This window comes from Sycon ciliatum, chromosome 4 (assembly GCF_964019385.1).
Source record: "Sycon ciliatum chromosome 4, ocSycCili1.1, whole genome shotgun sequence".
Classification (NCBI taxonomy): domain Eukaryota; kingdom Metazoa; phylum Porifera; class Calcarea; order Leucosolenida; family Sycettidae; genus Sycon; species Sycon ciliatum.
This window is the reverse complement of record NC_088646.1, coordinates 23,678,836-23,701,915: the sequence shown is the minus strand read 5'-3', so window position 1 is coordinate 23,701,915 and position 23,080 is coordinate 23,678,836. Positions and strand designations below refer to the sequence as shown.

The 23,080-nt window shown below is 47.5% G+C and overlaps 2 protein-coding genes across 4 annotated transcripts in view; one reads left to right on the top strand and one right to left on the bottom strand.

Moving 5' to 3' along the window:
• LOC135815139 (uncharacterized) overlaps positions 1-4,892 on the top strand; it is an 11,196-nt gene extending 6,304 nt beyond the window's left edge. Inside the window, exons 8-12 of the mRNA XM_065328388.1 lie at positions 1,130-1,493; positions 2,103-2,793; positions 3,189-3,228; positions 3,961-4,072; positions 4,402-4,892. Of these exons, the coding sequence (XP_065184460.1) occupies positions 1,130-1,493; positions 2,103-2,793; positions 3,189-3,228; positions 3,961-4,072; positions 4,402-4,528 (1,334 nt within the window). The 3' untranslated portion in view covers positions 4,529-4,892. The remainder of the gene's footprint in view (positions 1-1,129; positions 1,494-2,102; positions 2,794-3,188; positions 3,229-3,960; positions 4,073-4,401) is intronic.
• LOC135815137 (uncharacterized) lies at positions 4,329-23,080 on the bottom strand. 3 transcript variants are annotated; one of them, XM_065328385.1, is made up of 31 exons: positions 22,417-23,080; positions 22,199-22,269; positions 21,674-21,752; positions 20,694-20,806; positions 19,462-19,498; positions 18,683-18,781; positions 18,468-18,500; positions 17,691-18,062; positions 17,282-17,387; positions 16,824-16,936; positions 16,114-16,186; positions 15,777-15,928; positions 14,930-15,220; positions 13,947-14,026; positions 13,617-13,696; positions 13,152-13,276; positions 12,710-12,814; positions 12,316-12,405; positions 11,391-11,711; positions 11,136-11,211; positions 9,822-9,907; positions 9,535-9,612; positions 9,092-9,223; positions 8,554-8,621; positions 8,064-8,122; positions 7,837-7,908; positions 7,425-7,511; positions 6,946-7,026; positions 6,543-6,745; positions 6,106-6,189; positions 4,329-5,492 (listed from the first exon to the last, which is right to left on the bottom strand). In XM_065328385.1, the coding sequence occupies exons 1-31, from the start codon at positions 22,501-22,503 to the stop codon at positions 5,298-5,300; spliced, it is 3,648 nt and encodes a 1,215-aa protein (XP_065184457.1). In that variant the 5' UTR covers positions 22,504-23,080; the 3' UTR covers positions 4,329-5,297. The 3 variants fall into 3 exon arrangements, with proteins under 3 accessions (XP_065184457.1, XP_065184456.1, XP_065184459.1); XM_065328384.1 differs by having other exon boundaries at positions 13,152-13,279; positions 22,417-23,079; XM_065328387.1 differs by having other exon boundaries at positions 13,152-13,279; positions 14,960-15,220; positions 22,417-23,078.

Sequence of the window (23,080 nt, the reverse complement as noted above, 5' to 3'; positions counted from 1 at the left end):
CTGGATTGGTGGCTGTCGTACCTGCTGCTTACACCGGCGCATAATGATGTACATGTACAAGACTTCGTGCGTATTCAACTCAAATAATTCGTGTTCCGTCAGTGTCAGCAAGTAGTACAATTTGTTCCCAAAATAACTTCGGGACGGCCTGTTCATGGTTTTCATTTGTATTGGACTCGTTCTCTACACTTGCGATAATTTAGCGGCAATTCTACTATTGTAGCGCTGTTCTTGTAATTTAGTGGAACCTGTATTGAGTACTAAACTGAGTTTTATGTTTCGTTACATTAGGGAGGTTAAGTCCCACGTAATCCGTGGGTACTTTACGTGTGTGTACCACGTGATACTCAGTGACCCACATACAGACGTTTTCTGATTCACGACATACCGTGTATGGAGGCTCACCCACGTTCCGCCAGAACGTGGGTGAAAATCAGATTGGAGCGCATTGTGCGAGCTGTGAGGGTGCTCAGCTGAAGAAGTTTCCGAAGCACGAAATCAAAATATTGGATGAGCTTCTTAGGCCCGGGTAGCTTCGTCTTTGACCCGGTTTGGGCCTTTCGCGTCATTCTTTTGTTTGTTTCGTGTGACGTAACACAACATTGCAACGTGGGTGCCCTTCATCCACTTTACGTGGATCACCCACGTACGCGTTTCCGTTACGTGGGAACTAAACCTCCCTATTGTCGACAGATCTCCTGTGTGCCGGTTTTGGGGCACAATGATTATAGCCATTTGTCGTCTCCATTCTTGTGCAATCATGCATATGTAGGTTGGTTCTCTTCATGTTATTGTGGCCTATTTCATAGATGTTGGGTGCCTTGTTGCTTTCTCTCCCCTCTCCTCTCACCCAAGCCATTCTGCATAAGCGAAGCTGTGGACGCAGCATACTGCTGCTACACTTAAAAGCGGGAATGCGTACAATTATAATAATTATTATTATTATGCGAAACAATTGGGGCGTTTTCCCCGGAAGTATTGTGCATGTACTGTGCATGTATTGTGCATGTACTGTGCATGTACTGTGCATGTATTGTGCATGTACTGTGCATGTACTGTGCATGTACTGTGCATGTATTGTGCCTATCGTGAGTAATGCACTGTTATGCGCTTTGTTCATTTGGTGTAGCCCGTACGGAAACACGAGTGATAAAGGAGCGCTTGCCCGACCAGTCGGTGCTCATGTCGTATGGTGTTCGCAAGACTGTGGCGGCAAACTCCTCGTCATCAACCAATGTCCATCTAGAATCACCAACAGCTGAACGCCAGCATCACCGAAGATCTAGCATGGCTGTGGCAAACACCTCACGGCTATCAAGTCCATTACGTGATTCCCTGGGCGAACAAGTCCTCACTGACGAGGAGAGCTCATTACCAGGATCTTATGATGACATGGAGGAATCGGAGGAGCCTCTCTCAGCCAGTTTGAATGAGCGCGTTCAGCCTGTTGCAGCTGCACCACCAAGCGCTACAAAGTGCACGCGCATTAGCAAGTAAGGCTCATGGCTGTGTATGTGTGGGTGTGTGTGTGCATGTGCGCGTGCGTGGGTGGTTAGTGTGGACATGGTTCATTGGTTTTGCTGTTTTTGCTTATTTGGGACATGTTGATGAGCAGGACATCCTAGAGTACTTGTAAGATTATCCGTATCTCCTGTGACAGCAGCTGCATTTGCTGCTGCCGTGCTGCTGGTTGAGTTTTGCTGTTTGATGAAGCAAGCAGTAAGCAAGCCAAACCTCCCTCTGACACTGGCCTGTGACCAAGCACAGGCTTCATTTGCTGCTGTTGTTGTTTGAAATCTTTTATGTTTGAAATATTTTATTCTCACGATGGCCTGTGGCCAATAAGAGAAATGTTGTTGTTGTTGAATTCTTTATTCTCACGATAGCACCATCGCCAGTTGTTTTTGTTCTTGTTCTTGTTGTTATGTGTGTGTGTGTGTGTGTGTGTGTGTGTGTGTGTGTGTGTGTGTGTGTGTGTGTGTGTGTGTGTGTGTGTGTGTGTGTGTGTGTGTGTGTGTGTGTGTTGTTACTGGTATGAGGTGTTGGTTCGCTGCTCTGTGTTGATAAACACTCTTTGCATTTTCTTCTCTCTTTACTGCCAGGTTCTTCGCTGAGGCAGCTATCCGCTCCCCGTCCAGCAAAAACACTATCTCCACAATGTTACGAGAAGCCTCTGAGAAACGCTATGAGGAAGCTACAACTCACATCAACCAATATCAGCCACCGGTATCTGTATTTGGAGCCAAGCCAAAGCCATTGGGTCAGTCCAATAGCCATCCGCAGTCCAATCAAACCAGCAACACAACTGCCACTCCTGATGCCAAGAAGAAACAAAACAACAGTGCTGGGAATGGGCTGTCCATGTTCAACTACGTCGGCAAACGTCGATCGTCGGACAGTAGCCAAGCTGCTGTATGCAAGCTACCACCACCACCATTGCCAGCTCTGGGACGGACAGAGGACACAGGTGCCCTAGATCACCAACCCCCGGCTAAAGCGGCTAGGCGTGATAGTACAGATGCGTTCCCGATAAAGGAGTCTAGCATGGCCCAAATTGCAGTACCAAATGATATTGATGCCGATCGCAAGAGTGACCCGTCACCAATCCTTGCCGGCAATGTTGCTGACAGTCAAACAGTGCCATTGCAGTCACCATCCTTCTCCGCACGTCTTCTTGATAGGGAAGTAGTTCTGGATAGCGAAATAGAGAATTCTCCACCACCTCAGCCCCGTCGCCTTCCAGTTGAACCCAAGCCAGCGCCGATTTCCTCAGCTCCATTGATTGCACGGCCTGTGAGTTTAGCACTGTGTGTGTGTGTGTGTTTGTTTGTGACTGACTGTGTGACTGTGTGTGTGTTTGTTTGTGACTGACTGTGTGACTGTGTATCTGTGTGTGCACGCACTTGACAGGGTTGGTGTGTGCTTCATCAGCTATGCCCTGCGAACGCAGTTCTCTATGACTTGCTAGTCCTGTGTTAACTAATGCGAAACTGCCAATGCTACACTACCAGTATACTCATATGTGCTCTAGTACAGCTAGAGCTTGCTTGTCCAGTCCTCTTGAAGCGCGGTCTGGCTGTATACTGCTCTGTATTCTTTTTACATTTACGCACATGTTGTGCATCCCACAACACAATTGATAACTGCCTAAAATCCTTCTCCTCTGTCTACATGTGTGCCGTGCACAGTCACCAGGCAAGAAGTTGCTTGCGACGTTGTCCAAATCTCGTGAGTAAACTCGCTGCAGTAACGTTGGTGACCATGTTTGCACTATGGTCTCTCTCTCTCTCTCTCTTTTTCTCTCTCTCTCTCTCTATGTCTATGTCTACGTCTCTCATGGCGGCACCTAAGGCTGTGTTTACATGAGAAATTTCAGCCCGGGTTGAAAGTCTATACGATAGACAAAATAGGTGAGCGTTTACATGAAGACAGTTGACCCGGGTCAAATACTGATATGCCGCCAAAAGTCCACTTCTAGAGTCCTGTATGGTCACGTGAATCCGTTCGCGCGAAATTTGCATATGCAGTGCTGTTCAAACCTGGCGCGAGATACGCACAGAAGTACGTTAGTACAATTTTCTTGACCCGGGTTGATTTCAACCCTCCCCTTGCGGGGAGGGTTGAAATCAACCCGGGGCGAAATTTCAACCCGGGTCAAGCGCAATGCGTCATATAAACGCACCATTCATTTTGTGTACATGGCGGGTTGAAATCTGACCCGGGTCAAACTCAACCCGGGTTGAAACGCCTCATGTAAACACACTCAGTCACAGCCTTAGACTTTGAAAACATAATATTATGTGATTGGGTCTACTATTTTGGTTATCTCAGCTACTGACACTGCACTCGCAATGGACTACTTTCTTATCTCTGGCAGTCTTGGCTCTTTGGATCATGACTGATGTGAACTTGCTGGGTATATCTGTCGTGCTGCTGTGTCATGCCACGTGCATTCTCCAGGTCGTGGCGGGTCGAAGCGACTTGGCGTCGGTCGTCCGGCTTCCACCAATAGCAGTATCAGCAGTCCAGCTGTCCGAGGATTTATGCCAGGCTGCTTTGATCAGTTCAAGAGGTGAGTGAATGAGGGTGTTGAGCTGGGTCATAATGTTCACATATGTAGTCCCATACTAGTACTAATATTGCTCGTTTTGGCACCATTGAGATGCTCCGTTCCACACTTCTTGCACGAATATACCACTAGTCCTGATCGTCATGTGCCGGTATGCAGTTTTCCCAATAATGAAAATTGGTACAGTATACACTGGAACCTCTTATTATCACTCCCGCGGAGTCCTCATTCTGCCCACACAATTCACAGACAACAAAAGTTTGTGAACTTCACAATTCATAGATGTTTCAAAATCTGAGGCAAGCAATCACACCTCTTTTTCTCACTTGCAGAAAGCCTCAACCACCAATAGCAATGATCAATTTAGACGACGAAGACGCGAACGATGATAACATGTGCAAGCCTGCTCGGATAGCCATGGATACTGAAACACCGAATCCACTCTCAGCAACAGCATAGCGTGAAAAGGGAATAACAGGACTATCTAGAATGATCTATAATAACAATTATAAAAGCTAGACCTACTGCATAAAACACATAAACTCGCAAACAAATCTGGCAGCCATATCATCAGTCATTACACGCACCAATTCATCGCACTAAACGTGGGACAATTCAAAATAATCTGACAAGGGAGAGAAGTTTTTGTAGGACACATTCTAGTTTTGTACATACTATTTTCATCCTTATTCCGACTTGTGTAAAGAGACTTTCGTTTGCCACCTTTCTGTTTCAAATCATGTCAATGGTCTTATTATAATCTCTTCCTGCCATGCTCTATCTGCCAATATATTCCATGGAGCAGTGATAGGCTTCAACTTGAGTGTGATTTGTCCCCCAATGTATGTGCAGAATGTGCTTGGTGCATTGTGCAGCAGCATTGGCAGCTTAGAGAGGACAATACTAGTAAGCATTGGCAGCTTAGAGAGGACAATACTAGTAGTAAAACTACCTCAGGGCTGGCAGCGTCAACAGCAGGGAGACGATCAGCTCTGCAGCACTTCCTGGATACTGAGCAAACCATCCATCACACATCACTGCTTATGGTCCGGCCACTCATTGCCAGTCGTTGCTTCCTTTTGGCTGCGTCAATCAGGGCCGTTGATGGCGGCGAGTGTTGAAGGAGTATCAAGGTGACTCGCGCAGGGGGTGGTCACATGCATGCCTTGCACAGGGGATGTGCACTGTTTCGCGGCATTAGCCGAGAGATGGCATCTGTTGTAAACGCTTAGGTTGAGCGTCTCGTCAGGGGTACCCACTGTGGCCGCGTTTGCAAGAAATGTGCCGTTTCCAACATCTCCTGAAGGCTGACCTCGATGTCGTGGTTGACAATAGTCTTGTCGAACAAGTGACCAAACTGCACCTCCATCTGATACGCAAGCTGATGTCCCCGTGCTTGATCTGATTCCTCGGCAAGTTGAGGCTGGAGACACGCACAAACAAAGACAACAACGGCCAAGGTGGCGGTGAGAACGTGTTTGGCCTAAAAATAAACCTTTGTACAATCCGTGGACCATGGAGGGGAGTGTTTGCATCACGGCACCATAACAGGTGCTTATTTCGTAAACACTGGTGTATTTTGGCTACGTTTGGCAGAAACAACCACCCGACAAAGCCCTCGAATAAAGCTGACGAGTTGTTTACGATATGCATTATGTGGGAATGCCCACACTGCGCACATGCTATTACTGTAGAACGGGTAATTTTAGCGACTATTAATTTTAGCGTTTTCCCATTGTCAACCGGTTAGCGACGTTTTATTTTAGCGATTTGCAGCGATTTTACTCACGGATCACCAGTGCACTACTAATGTCTCAACGGATTAGCGACTTGAAACTTTAGCGAAAATGAGTCGATCGCTAAATTCGCTAGGGTTTTTACGTCGCTAAAATTACCCGTTCTACAGTACAGTGGCTACGGTCTGAGAAAAATACTGGTCTGATATTATACTAGTACATGATTGTACAACATCATTGCGATCACTTAGCCTGCAAGACCCAGCGGAGTACTATACCGACGGGTTCGCTTGTGTGTACCTGATCGGCTTCTGTACTCAGCGAGGGCGGTCGTAGAAAGACAACGTACGGCACCATGTTGGATGCACGGAGAAGAGCAAGTGCCTGTGTACACAGTCAAGTTGCAAAGAAAGACAAGCAAAACAAACACACAGAGGTGATGATCAATCCACTTAATACGAGTCCCCTGACCAATTTGCTTTACAACCAATATGAAAAAGGTGCATCTGACGAGTAATAAATACAATGCAGATCTTGCTCTGCAGACAATAGGTTTACAGTCATTGATATCAGCTGGTGCTTTCCCAACTATATCAGCTTGATCAGCATTCTACATGCAGTGATTGCAATCAGTTTGCAGCTAATGGTTGGCCTCTGGACAAGGCAGACATACTGCTAAGTGCATATCTCAAAAGCACGATGAGTAAAGAATACTTTACGGTTCACGTAGGTCTTACCTCTGGATGAGCTGTGACAACACACGTGTGGCCACTCATGATTACCTCCGTGACGGACCTCAGCGCCGTGCCGTAGAAGTTCTCCCGATGCTGGCCGTGCTCAAAGAACTCGTTGCTCTTCATCTTTGTCTCGAATTCCTTCTGCGTTATGAAGTGATAGATCTCACCAGGCTTTTCGTCCGGTCTCATTGGTCGTGTGGTATCTGAAAACATAGAGAAGTGCGTTGGTTGTCAACTCTTACATACAGACACTGCATGTGGCTGTGCTGTGCAAGCAAGCACCAATATGATAGTCACGCAACTGTAAGAGAGAAAGGTGATATATTCGAGCGGCAACGTCCTGCAATAGCGAAGCCAGCTATTATGACTGTCATAGCAGTGCCTGACAAGATGCAGAACTCACGAGGAATCGGGATGTTGAATTTCTCTGGATCGTGATCGACCAGGCGTGCCTTGAGATCCTCTCTGCCTCCCTCAAGCGGACCTGTGAACATGTATGTCATCACACAACCAAGCTAAGCATGTCAGTATTTGAAGTGCACACAATGAAAAGGAATCTTCTGAATTTCCAGTCAACAGGAAAACAGCAGTACAGTTTTACTGCCAGAAGTCGTCTTCATATAAGGAGGCAGATATGCCTGTTGTACGACTTTAAATAAACCCAACCAACCAACCAGTACTGTAGTCATTCGTTCAATGAGAAGTTTGCAGTATGCACCAATATTGCTGGAGAGGCCGAGTCTTTGGCAAATCACAGTTCTCCCTGCACTGAAGCAGTTGCTCACGTAATCTTTGAAATAGAGTTATTGTGCAACGGTGCGTCTGCTGTGTCTGTGTGCACACGAGACGATCATTTCAAGAACAGTGTTGCACAAAACTCACCGACTATTACTATGGGCCTCCTCTTGGCCGGGTCTGGCTTGACCAAGAAAACCTCCTCATAGGTATGTACTTCATCAAAGTTGTAAGCTGCACGCCACAGGAAACCAGGACGGGCAACAACGTTAACATACAGTGTACAAACAAGAACAGCAGCTCACCGGCCATCTGCCTCCATGCAAGAAGAACATCACCATCAGCACTACTAGCAACTACCCACCCATCTTATCACCGGTGTTCGGAACTAGACACTTGCGTATGTTCTATTTAACATCAGCACTATTCAATCTCATTACTCCTTCTCAGGCAGAGCTCTTTGTGGAAGCACAGAGGAAACATGACAATGGGCTGACTGGCAGGTACACAGGTTCAGAAGCCAACCCCCCCCCCCCCCCCAGGAAGTGCTAAATCATACCGTTTTGCTTGGCCTCGTAGGTGCTAGCCTTCTTCTTTTTCCTCTTGGGGAGACGCACTTTGCTGCTCTTGCCTGCACACAGCACACATCGACCAAACCAAACCATGTTGATCAGCAGCATAGGAATTTTTTTAAAGAATAGCAGCAACCACATAAAGTTCCGAGTTCAGCAAAGCAAAATTAAAAGTTTAAAGCGTTCGGATGCCAGAAGAAAAGCCCGTCCTTACGCTTTTTCTGTGATGCTCTCTTGCCGTCGTCATCCACAATCTGCTGGTAGGAATCTCTCCTGTGCATGATGTGGGTGAGAACGAAAGACAAACATCCACACTGTCAGCGCATCCCGTCTTCTGTTGCTATCGCCCAGTGTCTGGGGAACAGCACCAGTCGTTGCTACGTTGCACGCGATGCATCCCTCCACGCTCCAATGATCTGTACGCTGTGATACATCACTGTGTTTTTGCTCCCGACTGGCATGCCAGCAGACTCGGAACACTCGGACACCAACAGCTTAGCCATATTGCTACTAGACTAGCACACGTGGAAAATAATCACCTGGGGAGTAGCCACCGGGTGGGTATAGGACAAACTGGAGCAAAACATGCACAAAGGGTATCCCATGCTCGTTCATACAGTGTAGCATGCTTCAGCCTATACTAGTGCAGCACACAGTGTGGATATAAAAATGGATTGTCTACAGTGCACCACTGGATGGCTTACCGCTCTTGAAGGTACTTGCTGGGAATAAGACCAGCCATGCCAGCATCATCTTCATCCTCCTTCACAGCCTGAGAGAGAAAGACAGCACGAGAGAGAAGGCAATCATGGCTATGTCACCTTACGCCAGAAATGCTGCATCAGCGTACGAATCAGGAATCTTTCCATGGCAACTGACGATAAAATGGGAAACTGAGCGTCCTGTGTCGTAGCGGGTTGGTTCGCCACAGAGTGGTTTTGTGAAGCGCGTAAGGCCGCGACAACAAAAGTACAAGTACGGTGAGACTACGCCAGCATCAAGTGCTTGTGTTTGACGTAGTGTGACCAAAGCCTACGCTTGGCTAAGCAGATTTGCTGCAAAGTTAGACACGTGCGCAGTGGTAAGCAAATTGGACATTTCCCCGGCAAATCAGGTGTAGCAGAGAATGAGAGGCACACACACACACACTTACATGCACGCGCACACACATGCACACACACACACACACACACACACACACACACACACACACACAAACAGAGGGATGGTTGTCAGTCTTACCTGCCACCAGTCCACATCATGCCGGTTTACTACATGTAGCACGTCACCTTTCTTGAAGGCGAGACCTACTTCCTTGCAAGGTAGAAGCTCATCTGTTGCTGGATCGTAGTCGAACAGAGCGCGCACGTTCACCTGAACAGAGCACGCCATAATCCCGAGACGTTGAGTTTCAGCTTATTATCAAAGCATGTACACTCAACGAATGTGTCTGCCCTTCATACGTAATGTCTCTGCATCGAGTCAACCACACTGCTATGCTATTGAAGAATGATCTTTTCAGAACACCACTGCCTCCAATGTCCGTGCTTGAAGATAATACACATCCTGTACATATATTTGCAGTCATGGTCAGCACCAGTCCCCCTCTGTTCCTTACAATCAACCATCCACACCATAGACAACAGTGTACTAGTATGTAGACCAGTAAGACACGTGCACATTACCTCTGGGGTCGGACCCGTAGCTGGTGCCGTTTCAGCTGGCTGAATTTTCATCGACAAATCACCGACTGGTATCTCTCCCTGCACACGACCAACACAAGAGTAACAGACACAGCCGGACAGGCAGCGCTTTAACAAACAGCCAGGGAAAGAGTGCTGCTACTAGGAGCTCTCTGGAATTCAAGACAGACTGGCGTAGTATTGGTAAGCGAGTGATTTCGACAGTCATGTATTCTATTTTACCCATGGCTTGATGGGAAGGACAACTACATGCATATGATACACCTTACCAAGATAGCTGAGATCTCGCTGATCGACTTGCCCTGGATCGGCTTGCCATTGATCTCTAGAATCTGATCGTCGGCGTTGATTTGTCCTAGTAAAATGCACACGGTACAGACGGTACACTCAACATTTACTAGTACCCGATGATCATTCACAGCACAATTGTCACAAAACTAACGAGTAAGTTACATGTGCAAGACCAACAGCTGCATCTCACATTAGAAGATACAGGTGGAATCCTGATAATTCGAATATGGCTTAATTCGAACATACCGCTTAATTAGAAGTTTTTCCAGGACCGATTTCTATCAATACGATTCCCACATAAAATTTTCTGATAATTCGAACCTCGAACTCGACATGTCCGGTTAATTGGAAGTCCCACAGATTCCACTTACATAGAAAATGTGTGGGATTTGTGCTGATAATTCGAAGTTAGCAAAGTGTAATTCGAAGTTCACTGTACACTGTACTGGTCAGTTCAGTTTGCACGAGCAGGCTGTGCCGGTCAGTTCAGTGTCCGTAAAATTTGTGTCTAAGGTCCATAGCGCAGCTCTGCATGACCGTGAGAGCATTTTGACATACATATTGTGTTGTGGGCTCATGTTTGGATAATTAGAATGTCCGGATAAGGCCAAACTAAAGAAGGTGTGTGGTTCGACTAACATGGACATTTTTTTACGGGCGGGCGGGCGGATTTTTTTTTTTTTAATATATTTTTTAGTACATGTAAATACACTGTATACGCGTATCGAGTAGACTCTACTACCAGCACAAGGCAGCAGTCGTACCACTCACTGCACTGCACTGCAGTACAACTACAAGTCAAGTCCAAAAGGAGCCGCCTGCGTCCGCAGACTCACGCCGCACAGCACGTAGACGTGGACGTGTTCAGTCCACGTACGTCGTCACACGACAGCCCGCCGAAAAAAAGTTACGGTCGGGCTGAAATTGTACGGTCGGTCGGGTGAGTCGAACCACACACCTTCTTTAGTTTGGCCTAATTAGAAGTTTTTTCCTGGCATTTTGAGGTCCGAATTATCAGGATTTCACCTGTAGAATACAAAAAGAGCACCGTGCCTAAGACATGCACCTCACAGCCCGCCAGTAAAAAGTCATAAATGATAATAAATTATTACCATCCCAATATCGTCAAAACCATAGCTAAGTACTTCAGCCTAGATCCGACAACATCATAATTCATTCCACTGGTATTGGCGGCATTACAAGCCGACTTGGAACTAGTACACTCCCACACCCTAGAACACGAGTGCTATAAAATGCAACACCGCTGTTCGACAGCATTCCGTGCAGCTTACCCGATTGAGCAAGTGAACTGCCAGCCATAAGCCGGGCTACAAACACTTTGCCATCCTCCGTTCTGATTGTCGCACCCTGCGCATGGACACACACACACATACACCAGACCACCAAATGGAAATAGTGCGCATACTGGGGTACTGTACAATCGTCATGCAACTTACTGCACTTTGAGCCTTCCGTAACAGTGTAGACACCATTTCAAGCATTCTCATCACCAGCCACATGGATTTAGTAACGAGGTAGCACCTTACCAATGGCTTCTTGGCCTGTTTCTGCACAATGATAATACGTGGAAGTGGAGCAGCTTTCGCTCCTGTTGCCGCCGCCACCGCTGCTGCTGTTGCTGCACCTCCAGTTCCATTAGCGACATGTGTTGGCTTCGGAGATGGCTTGGACTGTGCAGCAGCTGCTTGCAGTGGCTCCTCCCTCTGAGAAGTGATCGCGGCCGCAGCACCAACAGCTTGGGCTGTAGTACTGGATGCAGCAGAACTAGCCGTGACCGCCGGCGGAGCATTTGCACCACCCTCTCGCTTCCTCTTCTGCAGCAACTGGTCATGCGTCCAGCATAGTGCCTGTGATAGCGGCAGTATAGACACACACACATTTAACCCATTGAACGCTGATGACGTCTATAGACGTCATTGAAAATGCCCCCCATGCGCGGGATGACGTCTATAGACGTCATGGGATATATAGTGATTTCCGTCCCTATCAGGTGTGTAAAAGCACTGTTAGTCAGTTGGATCATGATCCTGCCTCTTGTACGATAGGTCGTCGGTACGAATCCTGCTTGGTAACACTATGCGTCTTTTTTTCTTCTCTTTTCAGCGATCTTTCAGCTGCAATTGCACACATTTAGCGCATTTCACGCAATTTGAGCAAACTTGCGTCCCCTATTGTGAAGCGCTATTCTTTTCGGGGACTGTATCGATTCTGTCACCCTGTGGTTGATAGTCTTGGCAATCATTTCCAAAATATTTGAGGACCCAGTTGCCAGAACCCTGGAGTTTTAGAACTTTCTATTTGCCTTGTTTTTAGCAGTTTATATGCAGAGTACCATAGGCAAGGCCCAGTAGCGCTGAATGGGTTAAAAGGCAGGCACTCAGCACGTCACACACAAGGTCTAGCTAGTACAACAGACAGCAGTCCAGGGGATTCTTGGCCAACGTCACCTACCCGGAAGTGTGGAGAGCCCATGACTTCAGCCAGTGCTGCGGAGTCGTCAGCATCTTGCTGGTTGTCACTGCTATTGACAGCCTGATTCGTCTGATGCAACATAGTGAACAACAACACGACAGGCGTTTATTGGGAATCAAGGACTGCACGCACTGCTAATTATCGGACAATACATCCATGTTGTTGCTTCACTGGGCATGGGTGACACTGCCCTATGACGCAACAAAATTGACACACCTGTGACCATACGAGAAATACAACATAATGGCACCTAGTAAACCATTGCATTCCAGCAGCGCTGTCGGCATTTGCTCGCTATGCCCTGACAGCAGGGTCCGTCAATGAATTCAATGTTGCGTATATGCAATAACCATACTCCACAGACAGCACTTACACGTCGGCACACGGGACACGCTGGCTCCTCCGTCGTCTGACTAGGCTGGGAGGTGTGCTCAGCGCTTGCAGCTGCAGCGTTCGCCTTACCAATGCCACGGTGAGCCTGAGAGAATGTGATTCAAATACATGGAACATGTACTACCAGTAGATATGTGCACTATGTGATAAGAATTACAGCAAACTACATGGACACTGACCTCCCGCTCCATCTGCTGTACTACTGACTACGTGCTCAAATCACATACGTGTAGTATGCAGTGCCGTGTCCACTGTACATATACAATGAGTAGGACATGCTCCTTTGCAGAATACTGAGTCACTGACGAGGTGATGGCCACATATACACGACTGTACACAGTGCTTCAAGCCAAGGGCTCAGCCAGTATGTCCACAAACTGCATAGAAATATAAAGACAAGATAGCACTTGAGACAGGCTTACCTCCACCACACCGCTGAACCCGGGCGTGGACACCAGTGCCACGAGCTTCTTGCACTTTTCTGCGTCCTCTTCATCACCATGCTTCTTCTGAACACGTCGCAGTACTGCAGCCAGTGACATATCTTCTTCTGGTGATCATCAACAAAAAAACAATCATAGCCAAAGTTAAGCCCGCTCCACTATTCCCATTTTAATTTCCTCAAACTTATGAATATAACTTGCGGTGAGCAGGTAAACGGTTGCAATCTTGGCCTAATAATGGATAGTGCAACGCCTAGCATAAACAGTGCAACACCAGGCATGGAGAGTGCAACATCAAACACTCAAAGAAATCTAGGCAATAGACCGATGTTCACCAAGACATTCCTAACATCAGTGTGGTCAAACGTGATTCCACATCCCCAGATCACAGTGACAGAACAGGCTGCACATTGTCCTTTAACATTATTTCTTTGGTATGCTTACCATCTGCTGGTGGCTCAGGAGACTGAAGACCAGAACCTGGGGGAGTACTAGACGAATTCCACCGCCGACGTTGTACATCACTACACATCACCACACACACACACACACATGCACACACACACACACATACACACACACACACATGCACACACACACACACATACACACACACACACACGTACACATACACACAGGAGCACATGTAGTAATACACCAGTAGCAGAATTCCAATAAACCCACGACCATCAAGCTAGACGCACCCCATTACAAGATGGCCACTTTAGCACAGGAGTACCTCTGCACAAGCAACACCACCGTATGAGCACTCACCTTTTGGGCAATTCGGTTTCCACCACGACGGCAGCAGCAGCGGTAGCCAGGCCAAGTTTGGTAGTATCGTCCGTAGCAGCCTATCACAGTCAAAGGAACACACGCCATCTTATCACTGGTACCAGTCTAGTTGATGTACTCATGAGAAGAGCGCATCTCTTGTCATCTCCATCACCATGCAAGGCCGTCACAGCCGCCCCACTTTTTCGGCTGTTTTTGTTTTTTCGTTTTTTGTTTTTAGCACATTACAACAAAGCGCGATGATCGCAGCTTAGCGCAAACGTGACAAATCCTTGTCCCCGATTGTGGTTTGTTGCAGAAAAAAGTCTTTCATTGCAGTTACATTGAAACGGCACCAAATGCCTGGAAATGCTTGCAATTGGCTTCAATTTTTGAATTTCTTTCCCGGGGAGGGTAATGTTTGTCCCCGATCGAAGCGTCTTCTTGGTTTGTTGTAGAATCAAAAAGACTTTCATTGTAGTTACCGTACACTGAAAAGGCACCAAATGCCCGGAAATGCTTGCAATCAGCTTCAATTTTTGAAATTTTTCCCCGGGGGAGGACCCCTGGACCCACCTCCAAAGTCGGTGCGACGGGCCTGCCATGTCCATACTTCCTCTAACTACATGAACTAGTTCGAAGAACTTTGAATCTCCATTTCTTGGATCAGCTTGCCTCTTACAGCTTTTTTCAGCTTCATACATGGACAGGTCACGGTGATTGCGGCTTCATCTTAGTTCATGATGGCTAGCTAAGACGTCACTTTTAGCCTCTGTACTCGCTGAAGATGCAGCATTAGCTATTTCATGCATCGGTGACGTGTGTTCCCAACCTGCCAAGATTATTGTCAACCCCTAAACCCGTTGCAAAATACCACTGTTCTTTGTAGTAACCCACCTCTCTTTATCTCTTGCTGGTACCTGGCACAAGCAAAACACAATAATCGATTACTTGGAAGTGCATGCATCGTTACGGTCACACACCGAATCAACACTGGCCGTAGCATTCCTTACTGACTCCCGGGTCAACGGATAGCAAGCAGTCGGTGCTTGTCCATGAGGAGTGAATGTTGATTGGTCGTCTGATTGCAATGACATGGTTGCAGCTTCCTCCGTCACCTTCTCTCGGCTAGCAGTTGCCGGTGGGGAGCCCGATGGTGCTCCGGTATTGTGAGTGGAAAAGCCGCTCAAAACTGCGACACCAGCCACTGCAACACCCGCTGCAGCAGGACTCCTGTCTTCCGCAGCTGGTTCTGGGGTTGCTGCTGGTGCAACCTATGGGCAAATAGGTGTGTGCCCACACACACGTACACACGCGTACACAAACAATCCAAAATTATATTATAATATGCACAGACCCAGATATACACAGGATAATTACCATGCGGTATGTAACACTTCTTTCACTTTCGCTGCATATCAATTAATGAATTATGGTAACACCCACATGCAGTTGGCGTGCACTGCACCCAGCCTGAACCTCTCGAACTATCATACATGACAATAGGCCTTATGCCCGGTGTACAGATGTACAAAATCTCGTAGAGCCAAGTAGAACCGTTTGGAACGCGGAGGTACAGCTGTACCGGGGTGCGTGGAAGCATCTCAACTATCCAATCCAAAGTGTGAACCAACGGCATAACACTGGCGAATGCAATTGCTTGGAGTGGCACACTGGCACACTCTAGCAACATAGACATGTTCAATATTACACTCTTCAGAGGTAGCAACTACACTTCCAACACCCACAGTCACACCATAGTATTATATGGATATCACACCATGATTACTTTTTCTCTCTACCAGGCCACAAGCCAACACAGAACCATACCTCTGCTGCTTCAACCTTGTCTTCAAACTCCTTCAGCGCAGTAGCTAAATCAGTGGGACCAGTCTCGGTCTGTGCCACCATCATAGCTACGGCTTCCTCCTCGACTTTCGTTGCCGGGGGTGGCGAGCTTGGCTCGGCCTCCACGGCAGATTCTAGAGAAGAAATCAAACAGGAGCGTGCTGAAATACATGGGCGATGCTGTACAACACTGGCACCCTGACACTGATGAGCTATGCAATTATCGATTCTCACATTCACTTCCTCCTTTGTTCAGTGCAGGATAGAGTGCACAGTGCGAGCACAAAGCAGCAGCACTGGAATTGCTCACATGCCTTACCTGGAATTTGCTCAGGGACTTTGGTTGGGATGAGCCGTCTGATACCCAGCGTTATCACCCTCTCCTTCTTACACTGAGTAACAAACAAGCATACAGCCACAGCAAAAGCCATACTTTCAAGCTTCAGAATCTACACCAGTACTGCTCTTGCAGTAGTCTCCGAGCAGTTGTGGTGTCCTGCAGTGCATGTGAATATTCTAGGCATGCCCCAAACTGAGTGATCTCAGATGATCCAATTCTTTCACACTGGCTAATGGCCAGTGGCTATCAGCATTAACAACTTATGATCAAGTTGCCTAGCACAAGAGGTGGACGTGTTGTAAAGAACAGCTGGACTTGCACAGAATTACCACCTGGGGCTGTCATCAGCCCGGCGGGACATTGTTGAGAGTGGCGCAGCAGATACAGAAACTGTCATGTGTAACCTGAACTCTGTACAGTGGAATAGTTTTCCTGCACCTAACTTGGAGTTAGTCGATATTTTGATAGTTAAAAAGGCTAAATCAACCCATTTCATCCATAATATTCTTTATGTAGTTTGTCAGCATTTCTGGTGCTGCAAAGTACACCTACAGCTATGCCAATCTGGTGCGGGAGACTACGACTATTTCTGTGACAATTAAGAGCTTACATGAAGAGGTGCAGCTCAAACCAACCCCTCCCCGCCACCCTGACTAGGCAGTATTGCTACAGTATAGATAACTTCTTACAATAAATGTGACCTGTGCCTCCACCTCGCTGAGGCTTGAAAAGGCCACACTTTCTCCATTCACCCAGAACACCTTATCAGCCACATGCAGGTTGGCACGATCGGCAGAGGATCCTGAACGGGGAAAATAAGACAAGTGAGATAGGAGGCAATTTGGCGATGCTGATAGTGAAGCTGAGGAAGCATGGATACTGCACGACCCTGTTGAGACAACACTCATCACATGCAGCAGCACTAAAATCAGACATGAGGGATGTAGAACACTAATTTTAACGTATGAACATGTGCATTTCGGCACTGATCCATCATGCTGTTCCATGAATTTGTGCAGAATGAAATGATTTGAAGAAAGAAAGAGGCTATGTGCAATGAACACAAGACTCAGAATGCACCTTTATCATTCATAAATCATCTACCCTATCACCACCCGCTGATGACTGCAGCAGTGGCAGTAATTACCTTTCTCCACCGTTGCAATACTGGTGGGAACTCCTTTCTCGGCGCCCTCCAATGTGAAGCCAAACTCTGTTTCAGTTGAACCCAGGTCTAGACAAAGAGCAAGGCTCTGTATATTATGCACACATGCATGCACGCACGCACCCACACACATACAAAGAATAGTCCAGGTAACAAGCTCATTGTGTAGCACACTAAGTAACGCACTGCAGTTCTGAAAGCAGACCACTTCTAAACATTCCAACGAAGTAACCCAAGGGGAAGAGTCTGACACTACAAATTGCACTGCTGCATGTGTCCATCAAATTGGGCAGCAGGTTGAGATTACAGATGGCAAAGAAGTTTGTAGATGCATGCACTAGTAATCGCTACAGGTTCAATGATGGCTGACGTCAGTGCCTACATGCCTCACCTCACTATCTGCCTGAGCTTCAGGTGCACCTGATCTTGGCCGGGCGCTGGTCATGTCACCACTGTTTCGAGAACGAGATCCGACGCGCAATCTGCTAGCACTGGATTGATTGAGGTCGCTGGAGGAGCTACGCTTCATGAAAGCAGACCGAAGTTCACTGGCCGACGAGCGCTTGGTGATGGTGCGCGGCCTCTCCTCCACGGCAGTGTTAGTGCTGACGTCCTCGCGCACTACCTCGCGCATGTTTGGCGAGAGCTTGACGACGCGACGCACCTCTGTCGTGACGGTTGTGATGACCTCAGTCTCGATAATCTCCTCCAACACATCTTGCTGCTTGTCTGGTGCAGGGCTTGGGTCGTGCTCCGGCGTAGCCTAATGGTAACCGCAACAGAGAAAAGTAAGACAAAGGAAAGTGCAAAGATAGCTTACATGTACACCATTGCTTAAGTGGTAGAGCATTGCTGGCCTTGAGCCGAAGGTCCCTGGTTTGAGTCCAGGTGGTGGCAGTCAATTTTTTCTTCAGAATTTCCCATTTGCAACTTTCCTTCAAACTAGTGGTAGCTACATGTCAGTTGGAATTGACGTAAGCCTTCATTATGGGGTGCAGTACCCATTCTCCCCCAAGCATAAGAACGTGCTGCTATTGAAAAGATGCAGAGCTGTCCATGCACTGAGCGGATATTTCACAGACCCGGTGCTGCACAGCACACTGTCCTATACTTGCAATCAACCCCACAGGCCTTGCCCATTTATCACTTCACACAGAGTCCTACTCACCTCTCGGTTGTCTTCTTCATGGTGAACAGCAGACTGCGGGGAACAGAAAAAAAGGTTAGAAGGCAAACACAGTGAGTCCGTAAGTATTCAGTGCTTCAAGTAGAGATTGCTGCCAACTTCCAAAATGTCAACACCAGCCAGCCATTGATCTACCAGTGTATTGGTAGCTAAATATTCAACCACTGCTTCAAGAGTTACATCAAAGTATTACTAACCGGAACAATGTTCTGGAATTCGGTCAGGTTCAACTTGGGCCCTTCAAACGTCTTGATCCTATTGGCCTTCTTGCCAAGCCAGTATACCGTGATCGCAACCTAGGAAGAAAATCGTGCCATGAACAATGTCCGCAACGAGACCATGTAATGTTATTAAGAGTGTTGAGAAGGAGTAACGTGTCTTGTTTATTTTCACATTTTCACATTTTTGTTTTTAATTGTGAAAATGGAAGGGACTCAAGTTAGAGAGATGTGAAAAGGGAAAGGAACTTTTCTGAACTATCCTGTCAATTCATATAATATGCAAAAGTGCAATTCATCTGTGGGTAGTTGAAGCATTACAGACCTGATGACAGTTGCCAAACACGTTGATGGGGCGCAGATGCATGGTTGCATCCACAAGGACTGTTTCCCCATAGCATGGTGTCAATGAACCAGTGTTCCAATTGGAATGTCTCCTTGTTATGATGTGAGCTGATGGACGTACTTCACAAGCACTTTGCCTCAGTAGAAAGGGTGCTGGAGGACTAGGTCAGCTTTGTGCACCTCACCAAACTGCCACTCTGGTATACTCTCCGCCAAGAGAGCATCCTGTTATCTTTGATCATTTGCATGCACTACCACTAGACTGACAGTAGAAGGGTAAGGCACAGCCCGTGTTACCCGGGCCATGGAAACATTGCAGTGGATGCAGTGCATGCCAGCCTGCACTGGGCATAGCAGAGTACTTATGTTGTAGTACGTAAATTTGTCAGATACAACACTTACATAACACTTACATTGCGCACACGTCGCTCTTGCTCAGTTCTCTTACCGCTACAATCAAGAGAGAAAAGAGCAGCAAAACAACACATCTGACATGTTGGGTGTGATCCACAACAACTCCAGAACATACTACTGTGGTGGAGCTGTGTGCTAGACTTCCCAGCATGTCATCAGGAGTCTCTGGGGAATGCTTTTTTATAGGCATTCCATAATAATTGTATAGCTGGTTGCAACGTGGACGTGCGAACTTCACTTTTATAGCAAGAGAGTAGCCATCCCGGAAACTAATTTTGCTGACCTTGTAGAATTTCGGAGGAAGGTGCCTTCGTTAGTTGGTGCATAGTCATACACATCGTGTTTTGTTGTGTGGAAAGGTGCAGCCATTTCAAGTCAGTGGACGCACTGGGGAGGGCACCCATTCCCTGAATGAGTCACTTATTGCTGGCAACTGTTGTTTGAGTAACAGGCTCTGTACAATTTGACTGGCTTAATTTTAGTAACTATGTACATGTAGACAGTGACTCATTTAGGTCAGTGTTATGTTTTCATGCGCAAATGATGGAACAATACATTCACACCCAGGGCACATCTTCCTGCTGCTTCAAGGCGTATGCCCAACCTACGTTCACACGTTGCACTTTCTATCACTCCCCAGCAATACATGTAACCTTTATGAAGCACTCAAACACTGCCAATGTCACTTCAGGTCAAATTTTCAGGGGCACTAGGTGCTACATACTTTGTTAAAATATTTCGAGACTGACTGGACATTTGAATGGACTGTGTATGCAGCGGCACTATGTCATACATACTAGCACTATGTCATACATACTAGCACTATGTCATACATACTAGCACTATGTCATACATACTAGCACTATGTCATACATACTAGCTGTCGTGGGTCTGTTCCTGCATCGATGGGGTTGCCAAATAACGTGGTGACGGGCGCGTATACGTGTACATACATGGATTTACCCAAGCCGCCGGCCATCAACATGATTGCTCCACGGTGACATGCTGCTCTCCGACCATACCGCATGGTTATCCGACCAAAGGCACACTGTTAGGCCGCGAGTGTCCAAAGAATGCAAAGCGATAGTGGAAGAAAGCAGCATATTTCTGACAGCAGCGTGGGCGCAATAAATACTTTAAAAAAAAACAGTTCTCCGAGCGCAAACGAAAGCATGCACTCCTCAACACAGCCAATGTCCGCATTACCGGTACACTGTACACTGTGATTTACCTCTGTATTTTCACTTCGCTGTGGTCCTCTGCAATCAACTCAGTGGGATCGAATAACTGGCCACCCTTTAGGCCTAGCTGCTGGCAAGCTTTGATGAAGTAGTTCAGGTTTTCCTGCAGGAAGACAGACACACAGAGTTCCAGCACACACCAAGGCCAAAAGCTGATCCACACGTACTAGTCCAAACATAGTAATTAGTATGTCTGACTTTGGACTGCAAGGAGGACCTGCCCAGTGTGGCTGAACACACACTGGTGCTGCCCAGTGTCTTGTTGTGCACACGGCACGTGTGTGTGTGTATGTGTGTGTGCATGTGTGTTTGCGTGTGTATGTGTGTGTGTGGGGGGGGGGGGGGGGTGTACATCTAAGGCCATGTATGCAAATAGGTTATCATTTCCAGTATGGAGTGGGGAATCCAAGGGCAGAATGGCAAAACCAGGGCACAGTGGAAGGCTTAGTGCTTGTTTGCCACTCCAATAGGTCCAGTTTGATGTTACTTCAATGTGTAGTCGACTGGTGGCTAAATTTAGACCCAAAGAAGCACACACATACTTGTAGTACTACTGTATTCAGGTTTGCGTGGGCGAGTTGGAATGCCAGGAAGAACAACAAGTTACATGGTCAGTGCACACAGTAACTCACTAACTCTTACTGCCAGCCATGTACTGCCGCTACTGCAGTAGCTGTACCTATTAGTATTACCCTTGTTTTTCTTGTTTTTATAGTTGAACCACTACTAGTACTAGTACTGGCAGTACTGCACTAGAGCCTTGGCGGTAGAACATACTGATCTGAACATCGTGAACACAGAATAATAATGACCCACAGGGATGGGACAATACCATCACTGGTGCGATGGCCGGTATCCCAAGGACACCATACCCGTCCATACCCTGGAAGGCGGGATGGGGAACGCAGTTTTCCAAACGCGGCCGCCGCAAAAACGGGACAATCATACTGTGACGATTCCACGGACTTACAAGCCATACGAAGGTAGCCTGCGCTCCCGTCTGAACGCGCTTCAGGTTCACGCTGCCCTCTTGAATGACATTGGCCAACCTGCATGGAGAAAAGCGACAGGGAAAGACCGGCGAAAGGTTAGCAAGAGAGAGACTTGTGGAGAAGAGGCCCCAACAAGGCATCATGAAGTGCCATTCAACTTGATTAGTGATTACATGCCAACATTATTGCGAAATCATTATCACATCAAGCCTCACTTCGCCCTGAGCGAGCCGGACGCACCGACCCGTGCTCGGCCATGGCGCAGAATGCAGAGGGGCAAGGCATTCTCTTCGGAAGCGAGCGACACAGGAACAATGTTCACTGGCGTGGGTCGGCTGGTCAACGAAACGCCTTACAACTATCGTACCGAGCAAATGCTTCATCAGCGAAGGCAAACAAGCACCCACAGATCAAAAAAGAGCAATTTACGACAGCTAAAAGTATGTAAGAGGAGAGAGAGAAAGAGAAGCAGGACAGAAGAATGCTACTGCATAAGTCCTTACTTGCACAGGAGTACGCCGTCTCTAAGCGAAAGTCTGAAGTCGTCGGACGGAAATTGTGACCCGGTGCATTCCTAGCAAGCGAGACGAAAGCAAACACGAATAACTTTACTTGGAGTGTGCCAGGCTGGGGACACGCGCCAGAGTACAGAAGAGACAGTGACCAGGTGACCGCTTCTTCTCGTCAAGAAACATACCCACGTAAACAGCACATTACATACCTCAATCCAGCGACGGGTCTCGTCCAACGCCCGGCTTGTATCTATTGCACTCTCTGCGCTAAACGAGGTGTTCAGGCCCTCCGACATTATTGTTTTTTTTATTACGGGGCAATCTCTCTCCTTCTGTGTCGAGTCGCACTCAACCTCCCTCCAAATACGATCCGAGGTTGCAGAAGCGCTTTCACCAGGCGTCCCAGGCCAGAAGATAAGCGCTAATTCTCTCACTTGTGCCAAGTCGATCGCTGGAAACAGCACCCGCTCCTCTCACCTGGGTGTGTAAAATAAAAATAAAACGGTGCCACCTGCATGTGCCACAAACACTACCACCGTACTACCGTACTACCCACCGGCGGCACTGCCCTCTGCGTGCAGTACAGTGCGGTGCGGACGCAAGATGTGCTAAAGTTTTAGTTAGGCCAAGCTGGGAGATTTCGGAGTGAAATCGGCGCTGGACCGGAGATCCGGATAACGTTGGAAACCAACAATGGACCGGTCAGGAAGGAAAGAGATTTACTAGTACACTGTAGTTGCCAGCAGGCAGTAGGCAGTACGACGAGCCCAAGTAAAGATCAGAACGACAGAAGAGCTCCAGTCCAGGGCGACTGAGTCTGAGCTGCTTTTCAAAAACCCAGACGCGCCCTCAACCAGCGCTAGTGCGTAGTGG